This window comes from Leptopilina boulardi, unplaced genomic scaffold (genome assembly GCF_019393585.1).
Source record: "Leptopilina boulardi isolate dan_hultmark-lab unplaced genomic scaffold, ZJU_Lbou_2.1 LbouV2_38, whole genome shotgun sequence".
Lineage (NCBI taxonomy): Eukaryota > Metazoa > Arthropoda > Insecta > Hymenoptera > Figitidae > Leptopilina > Leptopilina boulardi.
Genome location: NW_026137951.1, coordinates 1,108,544 through 1,120,998, shown reverse-complemented (window position 1 = coordinate 1,120,998; position 12,455 = coordinate 1,108,544). Strand labels below are relative to the sequence as shown.

The 12,455-nt window shown below is 24.1% G+C and overlaps 1 protein-coding gene across 2 annotated transcripts in view; it reads left to right on the top strand.

Annotated features, from left to right (window-relative positions):
- Positions 1-4,319: 4,319 nt before the first annotated feature.
- Positions 4,320-12,455, top strand: part of LOC127288221 (myb-like protein D) — a 79,373-nt gene continuing 71,237 nt past the window's right edge. Inside the window, exon 1 of one of the 2 annotated variants that reach the window (XM_051315556.1) lies at positions 4,320-5,537. In XM_051315556.1, coding sequence (XP_051171513.1) covers positions 5,335-5,537 — 203 coding nt within the window. In that variant the 5' untranslated portion in view covers positions 4,320-5,334. Of the gene's footprint in view, positions 5,538-10,350; positions 10,611-12,455 lie in introns of those variants that run through there. The other variant, XM_051315558.1, reaches the window with a different exon arrangement.

The following is a 12,455-nucleotide window of genomic DNA, read 5'->3' as shown; positions in this document are numbered from 1 at the left end:
AAATTTAAAATTTTAGTATGAATAAGTTGATAAATTTTTATTGATTATTTACGATTTGGCGTTAAAATTGTATAATGACTAATGAATTAGTAAACAATTAGTAGTTTTAACTAATCAATTAGTAATTTGCGCCCCCTGGAGCCGCATTAAAAAGTTACTAATTGAATTAGTTAAACCAAAATAACTATTTGAATTAGTAAGTTTTACTAATTATTAGTGACTCACTGTTTGCTTTTTGAATTAGTAAGATTCTACTATTAATTAGTTATTTTTAACTAATTCAGATTTAGAGAGCGTTTTTCAATGTAGCCAAAAAGAAAAATAATGCTTCGCAAATGAAAAAAAAAAAATTACTAATTTAATTAGCAAATTTTTGAACCGATAATTAATTATTAGAAGTAATTAGCGTATACTACAGAACCGGAAACAAATATATAGATATATATATATATATATATAAGAGAAAGAGCATTTTATCTTATCCTTTTATAAAGAGGGATAATAACATCTCATTCCTCCCACTCAATGTTATTCTCTCGCGAGCGCGTGAATTGGCGACGAGAGCCGCGTGGAGTGGAAGATTATTATTGCATTTGGCGCGAGTCAAAGTGCTCTACAGTGGAAAAGCGTAGGTCGTGGTTTGACCCAGAGTCCGTTGGGAGCCAACCGCGAGAGACATCATAGTCGAGATGAGAGAGAGAGAGGAAAAAAAAGAAGAGAGAGAGAGAGAGCTTTGCGCACCAGGCAAAACGTTAATACACGTGCACCTTGAGGCGCATTCACGAGAAGAGAACCAGTCAACGTTCGAAATCCACCATCATCACTCGTATCGCAAACAACGCTCTTTCTAATCTTCATTCATATTTCAATCCAAAAAAAAATACCTAGAAGAATTTTCTAAAAAAAAAAAATAAATTCCAAGACTCCAAAAAGTGTGCGAAAATTAGAGACTAGTGCCAGTGATGTAAGAAATCATCAATCATTCCAAGATGATTATTGAGAAGAAATGAGTCAAGAAAATTTAGGAAAAAAAAAAAGAAAATTGCAATTAAAAGGCAATCAATAAAAATTAGATGATGTCAGTTTCAGTATAATGTTATTAAGAAATTATTAAGGAAGGTATTCCGAAAAAAATGTCAACAATAAAAAAAATACAGCAAATTTTGATCAACATAAAGAGAAGATAAAACAAGAAAATGACTGAAATAATAACAAATTGAAAAATTCAACAACAAATAAGGAAATAAAATCCGATCGAGAAATTTGACATAATAATTTTACAGAAGGTAACACAACTAAAAAGATTTTTGCAATTAATATTTATTTGGAAGAAGGCAAAAGAATTTTGGCAGAAAATATATTTTTTAGATGACGGAAAAAATATTTTGCAGAAACTAATTAGAAGATATTCAAAAACAAAAATATTTAGAAGACATTTGAAATTAACAGATATTTATTAGAAGCGCTTTCAAAATTGAAAAATATTTATTCGAAGACATTCAAAATTACAAGATATTAAAAATCAAAAAAAAAAAATACTTTTGTCGAAACCAAATTTTTGAAGACATTGGAAATTTTGCAAAACGATATGCATTAAAAAGATAAAAAAAACACTATACATAAAATATTTATTCGAAGAAATTTAATAAATTTGCAGATGTACAAAATAAAAGTAATAAAGAATCAAAAAACAACAAAATTGTTAAAATTATTTTTTCGAAGAAGAATAATTTTTTTTTTTTCGAAAAAAGCAAATAATGAGTGCGTGTAAGCACATAAGCGCAGATTCATTGATAAATCAACAAGAATGACGGCATAAATTACCTCTCTATGTTATATATGAAGAAACGGATGTATGGAAATGTTTTTTACGCAACATTGTATATTATGAAGTAAGGAGGCAAAGTAAGTGATTTGCGTCGAGAGAGTGGTATGTGCATAATGAATTTTTTGACTCATTAAAATACCGTTGAATCTCTTTCTCTCGCAGTACATCCATATGTACACTTTGGAATATTATACCGGATCAACATTACCGGTGCGCAAAGACGGTAATTATGCATCAGGAGTGGTGTCAGTGTTTGCTGAACCGACAACTAAAACAAATCGAGTAGACACTTTACGGAAAGTCTTTGTTCTATAAACTCTATATTTATCATGAATTATTATGAGTGTTTGTTTAATTTTATATATGTGCCAAAAATTTTTCAACAATTCACTTTATGAAAGAGCAGTGTGATATAGTGAATAAAAAAAAAAAAAATAATTGTGGTTTATCCTTTTTGGGGCAGTGAACTGTTTTTCTGCATTTTTATCATCAAATTTTCAGTTTGGAAGCAATTTTCAGTTTGGAACTAATTTTCTGTTTGGAACCAACTTTCAGTTTGAAACCAATTTTCAGTTTGGAACCAACTTTCCGTTTGGAACCAACTTTCAGTTTAAAACCAACTTTCAGTTTAAAACCAATTTTCAGTTTGGAACCAACTTTCCGTTTGGAACCAACTTTCAGTTTGAAACCAATTTTCAGTTTGGAACCAACTTTCCGTTTGGAACCAATTTTCGCATTTTAAAACAAATCAGTGATTGAGATTTTAATATTCCAACGAATAAAAAAATTTTTAAATCCAACAAAATTTTCAAAGTGAAATTTATTTTTACAGTGATTTTGTGTGGAGAAATTTTTATTTTATCGTAATTTTCACATAGACAATTTTTACAGGGAACCAAAAAGTTTATAGGGAACAAAAGTGCGCGTGAATGTTTAGAGATAATAAAAAGGAAAAAAAAATATTTTAAGTGGAAACGAATTTCTATTTTCTTTTACAAAAGAAAAAAACCGTTCTTATCTAGTGAAACACAAACAAAAGGATTATATTTTGTATACCAGAAGGAAGAGAAGATAAAATTTGCCTCAATTTGGAATATTAATAATATATGACAAAGATCATCTTGGAAGATAAATAAATTTACCTAATCATGGAATAAAATTTCTTTTGTTTTACATTTTGCAAGTAAGATAATAAATTTATCTGAAAAAAAAAATTATTTGCATTTGGAAAGAAAGAAGGTTACAATTTTTTGTTCTTTTATAAAGAGAGGAATAATTATATTTTGAACAAGAGGGTCTTTTTTATATAGTGGAACACATTTTTCCCAAGAAGGATTTTTTCATATACTGAAACTTTTATACTAAAATTTTGTATAGAGAAAAATTGTCTTATAGTGAAACCCATTTTTATATAAAAAGACATATTATTTTTATAACGGAATATATTTTTATACAAAAAACAAGCTACAATGAAGTATTTAAAAAAAATTCAGGTAATTAAGCACATATCTTGAAATAAAATATAAGAAAAAAAAGAAGAAGAAAAATAAGAAGAAACACGAATTAAGGATAATGAATTCTAATAATTAATACAAAAATAATAAAACACTAATAATTTCTACAGAAATACCGGAACTATTGAACTGAAGAATTAATGGAATAAGAAAAACAAATGCTTCTAGTGTCACCAAAGAATTGCAGTAAAAGAGATAAAAATAAAAAAATAAATAACAAAAAAAAAGTGTAAAATTGTCAATTTACAAAGTAATTATGTAATTCAAAGAATTATAATTGATACGCTCGATTATAAATATACAGTGAATGAATTCAACTGTGACAGGATGTCAATCTTTCGAAACAAATAGTTTTTTCTTTTTTTTCTTTAATCTTTGAAATTTTATGTTACGCGCGTTATAAACAAGTCTGAGAACACGCGAACATATATTTATATTGATGCTTAAAATAGCTATAGATATTCTTCACCTTCAGTTTTCATGGCGAAATATTGTAACAAAGATTATATAAAAAAAAAAAAATTGTATGAATGAAGAGAATTTTAACAATGGAACTATTAAATAAAGAGAAAAAAAAAGACAATGAATCATTTAAAGGATTGAAAGTATATTGAGAAGAGAAGCTGATAAATCTATATAATACGCTAATTAAACACAATTAATTAATTCACTAATTAAAAGGCAATTGATCACTTAATTACTCATACAATCTTCTTCATTGAAAAATAATCTTGATTAATAACTTTATTAACTGAAAATTTCAAAATGATTTTAATTTTGAGAAGAAAATAATACAAAATTTCAAATAAGAACAAAATAATAATAAATAAGTAATTAAAAATTATTTTTTTTTTATTATAAACCAACAAACGAAAATTGAATGATTACATTTATGTTAATTTGCATATATGTAAAATAATTTACATATAAAAAGAAAGCGTGAAGGTCAGAAAAAAATAGAATGTAAAGTGAAATGAGGACTGTGATTACTATTTTATTTTATTTATTTTTTTTTTTTTTAATGAAAAATATGGAAAGTCTCGAGGTAATATTTCTGAAGATTAACTTTCAGTTGAACAATGAGGAAACATAATCGCGTGAAAATCAGACCGTAGAATAACAATTTTAGTGATTTGTTCTTCATATAAGAAAATCAAGGATTGGGACTGATAATTTTACGTAAGAACTGTCGATTAAAGTGATTATTATTTTTCTCCACTAGTTCCGGAATTCAATGCTCGTTATTATAATATATGTCTAGGAATTTGTATATTAAAGACATATATAGAAGAGCAAAAATCCGTTTCTTCTTCTTAAAAAAAAATTTTTTTTTTTTACTTCTCCATAAATTCACTTAACCCTGTTCTACGCTCCAGGAAGTGTTCGCCGGTCAGGCCACAAAACGCTACTTTCGAGCCTCTCATGACCTGTAATTACGGAAGTGTAAACACGGGTGTGAACATTATCTTTTTTTTTAAAATTAAAATAAATTAATTCAACGACTGCCAAATTAAATATAAATTCAATAAAAAATTGTTGGGAATAAAAACGAAAAATTTTTTTTTTGTTCCAAGGAGAAGGAATAAAAAAAAATTCAAAAACAAATTTTAGGACATAAAAGTTCAGTGAAATAATAAATGAATATAATAAAAAAATAAATGAGCAAATAAAAAAAATGAATAAAAAATAAAAAACATAAGTGAATGAATAATTAATAAAAAATATAAAAGTTCAGTGCAAAATCAAATTAAAGAAGGAAATATAACATTAAAAAAAAATAAATAAATGAAATGCGATTTTTTCCGAATGTTAATTACAAACTGTTACCATACAGGTCACGTGATAGTGCAACGGTGCGTAATTTGCAAGAATGTTGTATACCCGTTCACGTGTACTTTTGCCAAGATGACGATGATGAACCGTTAATTTTCATGAGTGTTACGATTGATTCAAGGAAATAGAAGAAAAAAAAAAATTTACAAAAAAAATAAAATGGGAAACTCAAGATCTCAACCAAGTAGAAAAAGTAAATCGCAATTTTTACTCTATTTTCTTCAGCGCACATGGAGTGCAGTTATCGATTCACAAACTAAAAATGATCGTTACGAGAACACGGATCGAGATACCGATTTATCATCAAGATGCAGTGGATGCAAGGGATGTGGTTATCAACAGGACAGTCTTATCTTCGACAGGTAAAGAGAATTAATTAAATTACAGTAAATTATCTTTTAATGATAAAATTATTATTACCATTATCTGTTGATGGTAAAGTAGAAAATCATAGTTACCGATACCAATTGAAGGTAAAGGAGAAAATCGTTTTATACGATTTGTGATCGGATAAGGCAGAAATCTATTTCACTGACAATTGATAATTATCGGATAAAGTAGAGAACATAGATCATTTAAAGATAAAAGTTAACATGCGTGAGAACGCAAAAATTGAAGATTTATCGATCAAGATCTGTCGATTCGTTCCGGGTTGCAATTTAATATAAAAAATTGTGAGATAGTATTTTCCATTGAAAAGATGAGGAATTTATTATTTAGTGTTTTTTTTTTTTACCAATCAATAATTTTTCTATTTAGTTTAATAATAAATGAAAATTTAATTATTATTAATAATTTAATTATTACTATTGAATTAATTAATAATTCTGTTATTTTAAAATTAAATTTTTTTTACTTTGAAAAATAACTAATTATTTTTCTTAAGTTTAATTGTATAGTTAGTCCAATTTTTTATCCGCATTGTTTTAGAGGGCAATGAATATAATTGTAATTCATATATTATTATTTTTTTTCTCATAATGAGATATCTTTATTTGCCAGTACATATATACAAAAGTAATGAAGGAGAATGGATTAATTTCATTGTACTTTCACGAGTAATGAAATTAAATTATAATTTCAATTATATATGATCAGGGTCTCATTTCCGCTTGTAAAATTGCTAATTCGATTCTTTTTTTTCAAAAAGTTCTCATCACTTTCTATATATATATATATATACCAGAAAATTTATTTTTCCTATCACGCAATTGAAATCTAAAATGAAAAATTATCTATAAAAAATAACGAAAACAATTTCTCTACTAGATTTAAATCTATATTTATAATTTTTCTAGAAAGATTCTATTTTCAATGGAATTTTTTTCAAACAATATCGCATATAGTTGTTTAAACAGTTTTCTTCTACTTATATATGTTCTTCTTTGTTTATAATGCGTGAACGCGCATGTAAAATGGCTTCGAAGAAAAATGATTAAAATCTTTGTTGAAAAACGGTAATGAACTTTACGAACCATAGGAATATTAGTTTTGCAAAAAAAAAAAAAAAAAAAAAAAAAATTCATATGCCATTTAACTTTAAAGAGTAGAAGAATAATAACGTTCGTTATTTCTTGCGTCATAATTTTTGTTTGAGAGGATGGAGTTGTTAGCACTTTTTTTCTTTATTACCAAATGTTTCGCACCTTTCTTTTTTATAACGCCGCAAAGATTACATCATATGGAAAGAAGAGCAATTGATAGATATGACTGTTATATAAATGAATTGTACTATTATCCTATAAACCTTTCTAATCAATTTTTTGAGAGACGATTTTTATTTTATTTTTATTTTATTTATTCTATTTATTTTGTTGATTTTATTTATTTTAATTATTTCATTTATTCTATTTATTTTATTTTTTTATTTTTTCGATTAGTTTATATTATTGTAATAAAGTTATTTTAATTAAAAATACCCAACAATTCGAAAACACAATTTCAGTGTAAATTTTTCTTTTTTTATTGCAAAAAGTTAGCAAAAAAACGAGAATTTTTTTTTCATTAGCCAATAGTGAATTCTCTTTAAATTTATTAAATAATAAAAATTACGCTGATACGGATTTTAGTGAGTTAAATGAAAAAATTCTTCTTGAAATCGAATAAAGAGCTAAATATTTCTATATATATATTTTGTTCGGTAAAAAAGAATTTTTTGTCACACTTTTAAAGTATCACTCATATAATTTTTATTATAAATAAATTTATTTATTTAAATTAATTTATTTAAATATATAAATAAATAAATAAAGACCTAGAATTTACTCTCTAAATTTGAATTAGTTATAATTTGTTCACTAATTTAAATTAGGGGAAAATTACTACTAATTTTTTTTAGTCATTTTTTACTAAAACATTAGATAAAAATAAATATTACCAAAACAAATTAGTAATATTTTATTAAAAATTAGTAACTAATTTTTCACTAAATCTTTAGTAAAAAAAAATTAAATCAAATTAGTATTATTTTACTAAAAATTAGTGAGACAGTTTTCGCTAAACATTTAGTAAAAAAATATTACTAAATCAAATTAGTAATAGTTTACTAAAAATTAGTGAAAATTTTTCTACCAATTTTTAATCATTTTTCACTAAAACTTTAGTGACAAAAAAAAATATTACTAAATCAAATCGTAATAGTTTATTAAAAATTAGCAGTGATTTCTACTAATTTGAATTAGTAAACGAATTCTCACTAATTCAAATTTAGAGAGTAAACTGAAAAAAAATTATTTGATTGAAATAATCGGTTACTAGACTATTATCAAATAAATACTTATTTATTTGTATCAAATAATTATTATTATTTGAGTCAATTAAATGGTCTGTGTTTTAAATACAGAAATTATTGGTTAAAATACAATTTATTTAATTTAATAAATAAAAATTATTTAGTTCAAGTAAATATTTATTTGATAATAGTTAAGTATTCGAGTATTTGAATCAAATAAATTTTTTTTCAGTGTATTCTCAAAATTTTTTTTTATATTTACATAAAAATATTTATTTTATTTGAAAAATAAGTTTATTGATTATAAATAATAATTAAGTATCATTTTAAAAGAATGAAAATAAAATTATTATTTTCTTTTGATTTCTATTTATATAAATATTTATTTATAAATATTTTTGCAAATAAAACTCGAGAATTTGGAAATAATTATTAATAAATATATATCGACGCCTCCCGTTGATAAGATGCCCGTTCATTTGTCAGAATAATAAAATGCCAACTCGAGCTCAGTTCAATATGAAGCTAGTTCAATTGTCAAAATAATAAAAGGCTAACTCAGTTTCCGTATAATATAATCCTATCTCGCATTAAATTCGAATTCAAGTTTTCGTAAATTAAAAAAGAAGTTTAAGTCGATCAGAATATTAATTCATACTTTTTAATGATTAATTAGTGATTAATAATTATTAATAAAATAAGAAATAGAATAAAAAACAAATAATAAAATAAATGAAAATAAAAAATATTATTAAGAGCATTTGAACCTTCGTGACGTCACAAATCATGGCGCATGACACGAAAACTTCTCAGGTATGTGAAAAGCACAATTTTGAATATTTTTTAAAAAAACCTTTTGGAAAATGTTCAGAATAACATAGACTCTGTCTGTTATGTGCGGAAAATTCAAAATTTTGCGTTTAAAACGTTTTTTAAACAATGTTAAGGTCACAAATCATGGCGCATGACACGCAAACTTCTCAGGTATGTGAAAAACACAATTTTGAATATTTTTTAAAAAAACCTTTTGGAAAATGTTCAGAGAAACATAGACTATGTCTGTTATGTGCGAAAAATTCAAAATTTTGCGTTTAAAACGTTTTTTAAACAATGCCTACATATAAGCAATTCGTGTATTTTTCCTTACTTGTGACAAACAACTTAAACATTGTTTAAAAAACGTTTTATACGCAAAATTTTGAATTTTTCGCACATAACAGACATAGTCTATGTTTCTCTGAACATTTTCCAAAAGGTTTTTTTAAAAAATATTCAAAATTGTGTTTTTCACATACCTGAGAAGTTTGCGTGTCATGCGCCATGATTTGTGACGTCACGAAGGTTCAAATGCTCTTAAAAAAGAAAAAAATTTATTTAGCCTTGAATTATTTATTACTAATATTTTTTTTTATTATAATTTTTTTATTAATTTTTTTATTTTGTTAATCATTAATTAATCATTACAAAATATTAAATAATATTCCGATCGAGTTAAAAATTTTTTATTTTACAAAAACTTGAATTCAAACTAAACTCAATATAACATTATATAATATTATTATATAATGTTAATGATTAATTAATGATTAACAAAATAAAAAAATTATAATAAAAAAAATAATATTAGTAATAAATAATTCAAGGCTAAATTAATTTTTTTCTTTTTTAATAATATTTTTTATTTTCATTTATTTTATTATTTGTTTTTTATTCTATTTCTTATTTTATTAATAATTATTAATCACTAATTAATCATTAAAAAGTATGAATTAATATTCTGATCGACTTAAACTTCTTTTTTAATTTACGAAAACTTGAATTCGAATTTAATGCGAGATAGGATTATATTATACGGAAACTGAGTTAGCCTTTTATTATTTTGACAATTGAACTAGCTTCATATTGAACTGAGCTCGAGTTGGCATTTTATTATTCTGACAAATGAACGGGCATCTTATCAACGGGAGGCGTCGATATTTTTAAATAAAAATCAATAATTTGTAAATATTTTTTCAAATAAAAATCGAGAATTGGAAATAATTATTAATAAATATATATTTTTAAATAAAAATCAATAATTTGTAAATATTATTTCAAATAAAAATCGAGAATTTGAAAATAATTATTTATAAATATTTTTTTGTGAATAAAACTCAAGGAATTTGGAAATAATTAAAAAAATTATTGAAATTTAAATATAATAGTTAAGTAAATATTTTTTTAATGAAAGTTTTTCTTATTAGTCATTTGAAAACAATTTAAAATAAGAGAATGATATCTCGAAAAAAAGTGCAATTGGATGAGTAATGAATCACGTTACGCGATGTTTAAGGCATATTATATATTGTATATAGGTATATAAGTGTGGGTTTGTGTCCATGTTATCCATTCTCCCCCACTATGCATGACGCATCTCAGGTAAACTCAGGTAACATTACAAGCAGGTGGCTACAGCGGTACTCCGTTGTCAGTAAACCTCGGGCTATCTCGAGAAGCGGTTTGTTTCAAAGTGTGTGGCTTCCGTGAAATTTCAAAAAAAAAACCTTAGAACTAAAAAAGATGATACGATACACGTTTAACGGAAAAGGTGCATTTTAAAAAAACAAAAAAAAAAAATTTTTTTTTTTTTACATTCAGTGACTCGTGATACGAATGGGACATTTTAATTCACCTGGAATTTCGTCACATCTTTAAGTTCATTCAGGTATTGTCTTAAAATTTTACCTATTACGGTTGCAATCAATTTTTTTTTTCTCTAGAAAAATTAAATTTTCTTTTTGTAATTAAATTTTAATTTATAAACAAAAACATTTTCAGTGACAAAACACTTTGGAAAATTTTCATTAATTCTCATATTTTAGTTTTGTTTAAATTTTTATTAGAAAATAAAAAAAAGGGATACGAATAAAATTTTTTATTTATTTTTAATTAGAGGAATAAAAATTGAACATAAATCATATTTCATAAAGTTGATGTATATATTTAAAAAAAATGAATTTAATTAGCGGATTATGTGAGATCGCAATGTGTATAAGAATTTATTTAATACGTTAAAATAATTGCCACCAATTTTGCATATAATTGCAATATGGCACTGAGGGGGAAAAAAAATATAAACACTTAATTGCAACTAATTTGAGATGAAATTATAACCCTCATATATAAAATACATTATTCCCCTTATGCGATTTAAATGGCCTTTTATAAGTCAATTTTATATAAAATATATCATGATCTTTTGTCTGGACGTGTGTTTTTTTTTTATAAAAATTATCCATTGATCCTTGAGATTAATTATATATACATCGATTTTAATTCAGATTTTTTCTATTTTCCAATTACCTGCGAAAATCAAATTATATATATATGCCAGGGGCAGTAATTAATCAATGTCATTGGACATTTAATTTTTCTTTTTATTATGCATCGAGCAATAAATATTTTGTTTCAGGAAATATGTCTCAATTATTATTATTATTATTATTATTATTTTTGTGTCATCGCGAGTTGATAAATTAAAATGTCGATAAATATAAATATAAATGCGAGCATGCAAATTTGAAATCATTGAGACAGAAAGTTTTCGTATCTTATTGGCGCGCGAAAGGAGATGAAATTTGATTAAATCCGTATAATTATTGCGGTACATTAAAACGGTTTCTTGAGACGTGCGTCGTTTTCTTTCTCGCGTACACACCGGAAGTAATGGTCACTAGTTGTTTTTCCGTGAATATAAAGTTAATGAGTCCTATGCGTAATATTTTCATCATCAAAATATACGCAATGTACGTTTTTATAATTTTTATTTACATATAAATATATATATGTGTCAAATCAACAAATTGATTAATTACGTTCAAGATTATTTATATTCATCAATAATGCTGTGCAAGTATTTAAGCTTTTATGCGAATATAACGGCAATTTTAAAAAAAGAAAAAATCATTTTCAATTACGTTGTAATGAGGAAAAAATTCAAATTAGTCAATATAATGATTTGAAAATTAATTTTCATGTAAATTACTGTGTATACGTAAATTTAATTAAAATAAAGTTGTTAAATTTTTTTTATTTTTTAAAAATATTTTTCTGATATTAAAATAGTGAAAAATTTTTTTCTATAAACAATTTATTATTTTTAATTATAAAAAAATATTTGTTTCAAAAATAATCTGTTTCTTGTCTATTATCAAAGTAGAAATATTTACTGGATGGAAATAATTTTTATTTGAAAAAAATTAACTTTATTTGAATCAATAATTTCTTTATTTAAAAGAAAAATCAAATAATAATTATTTGATACAAAAATGAATATTTTTTTTGCTATAAAGAAATATTTTTTTGCTACAAATAAATTTATTTTTTTAATACAGGTAAATATTTTTTTGCTACAAGTAAATATTATTTGATTCAAATAAATATTTCCTACAAATAAATATTTTATTGATACAAATAAGTATATTATTTAATACGCAGGTAAATATTTTTTTGCTACAAATAAATATTTTATTGATACAAATAAATATTTGCTACAAATGAATATTATTTA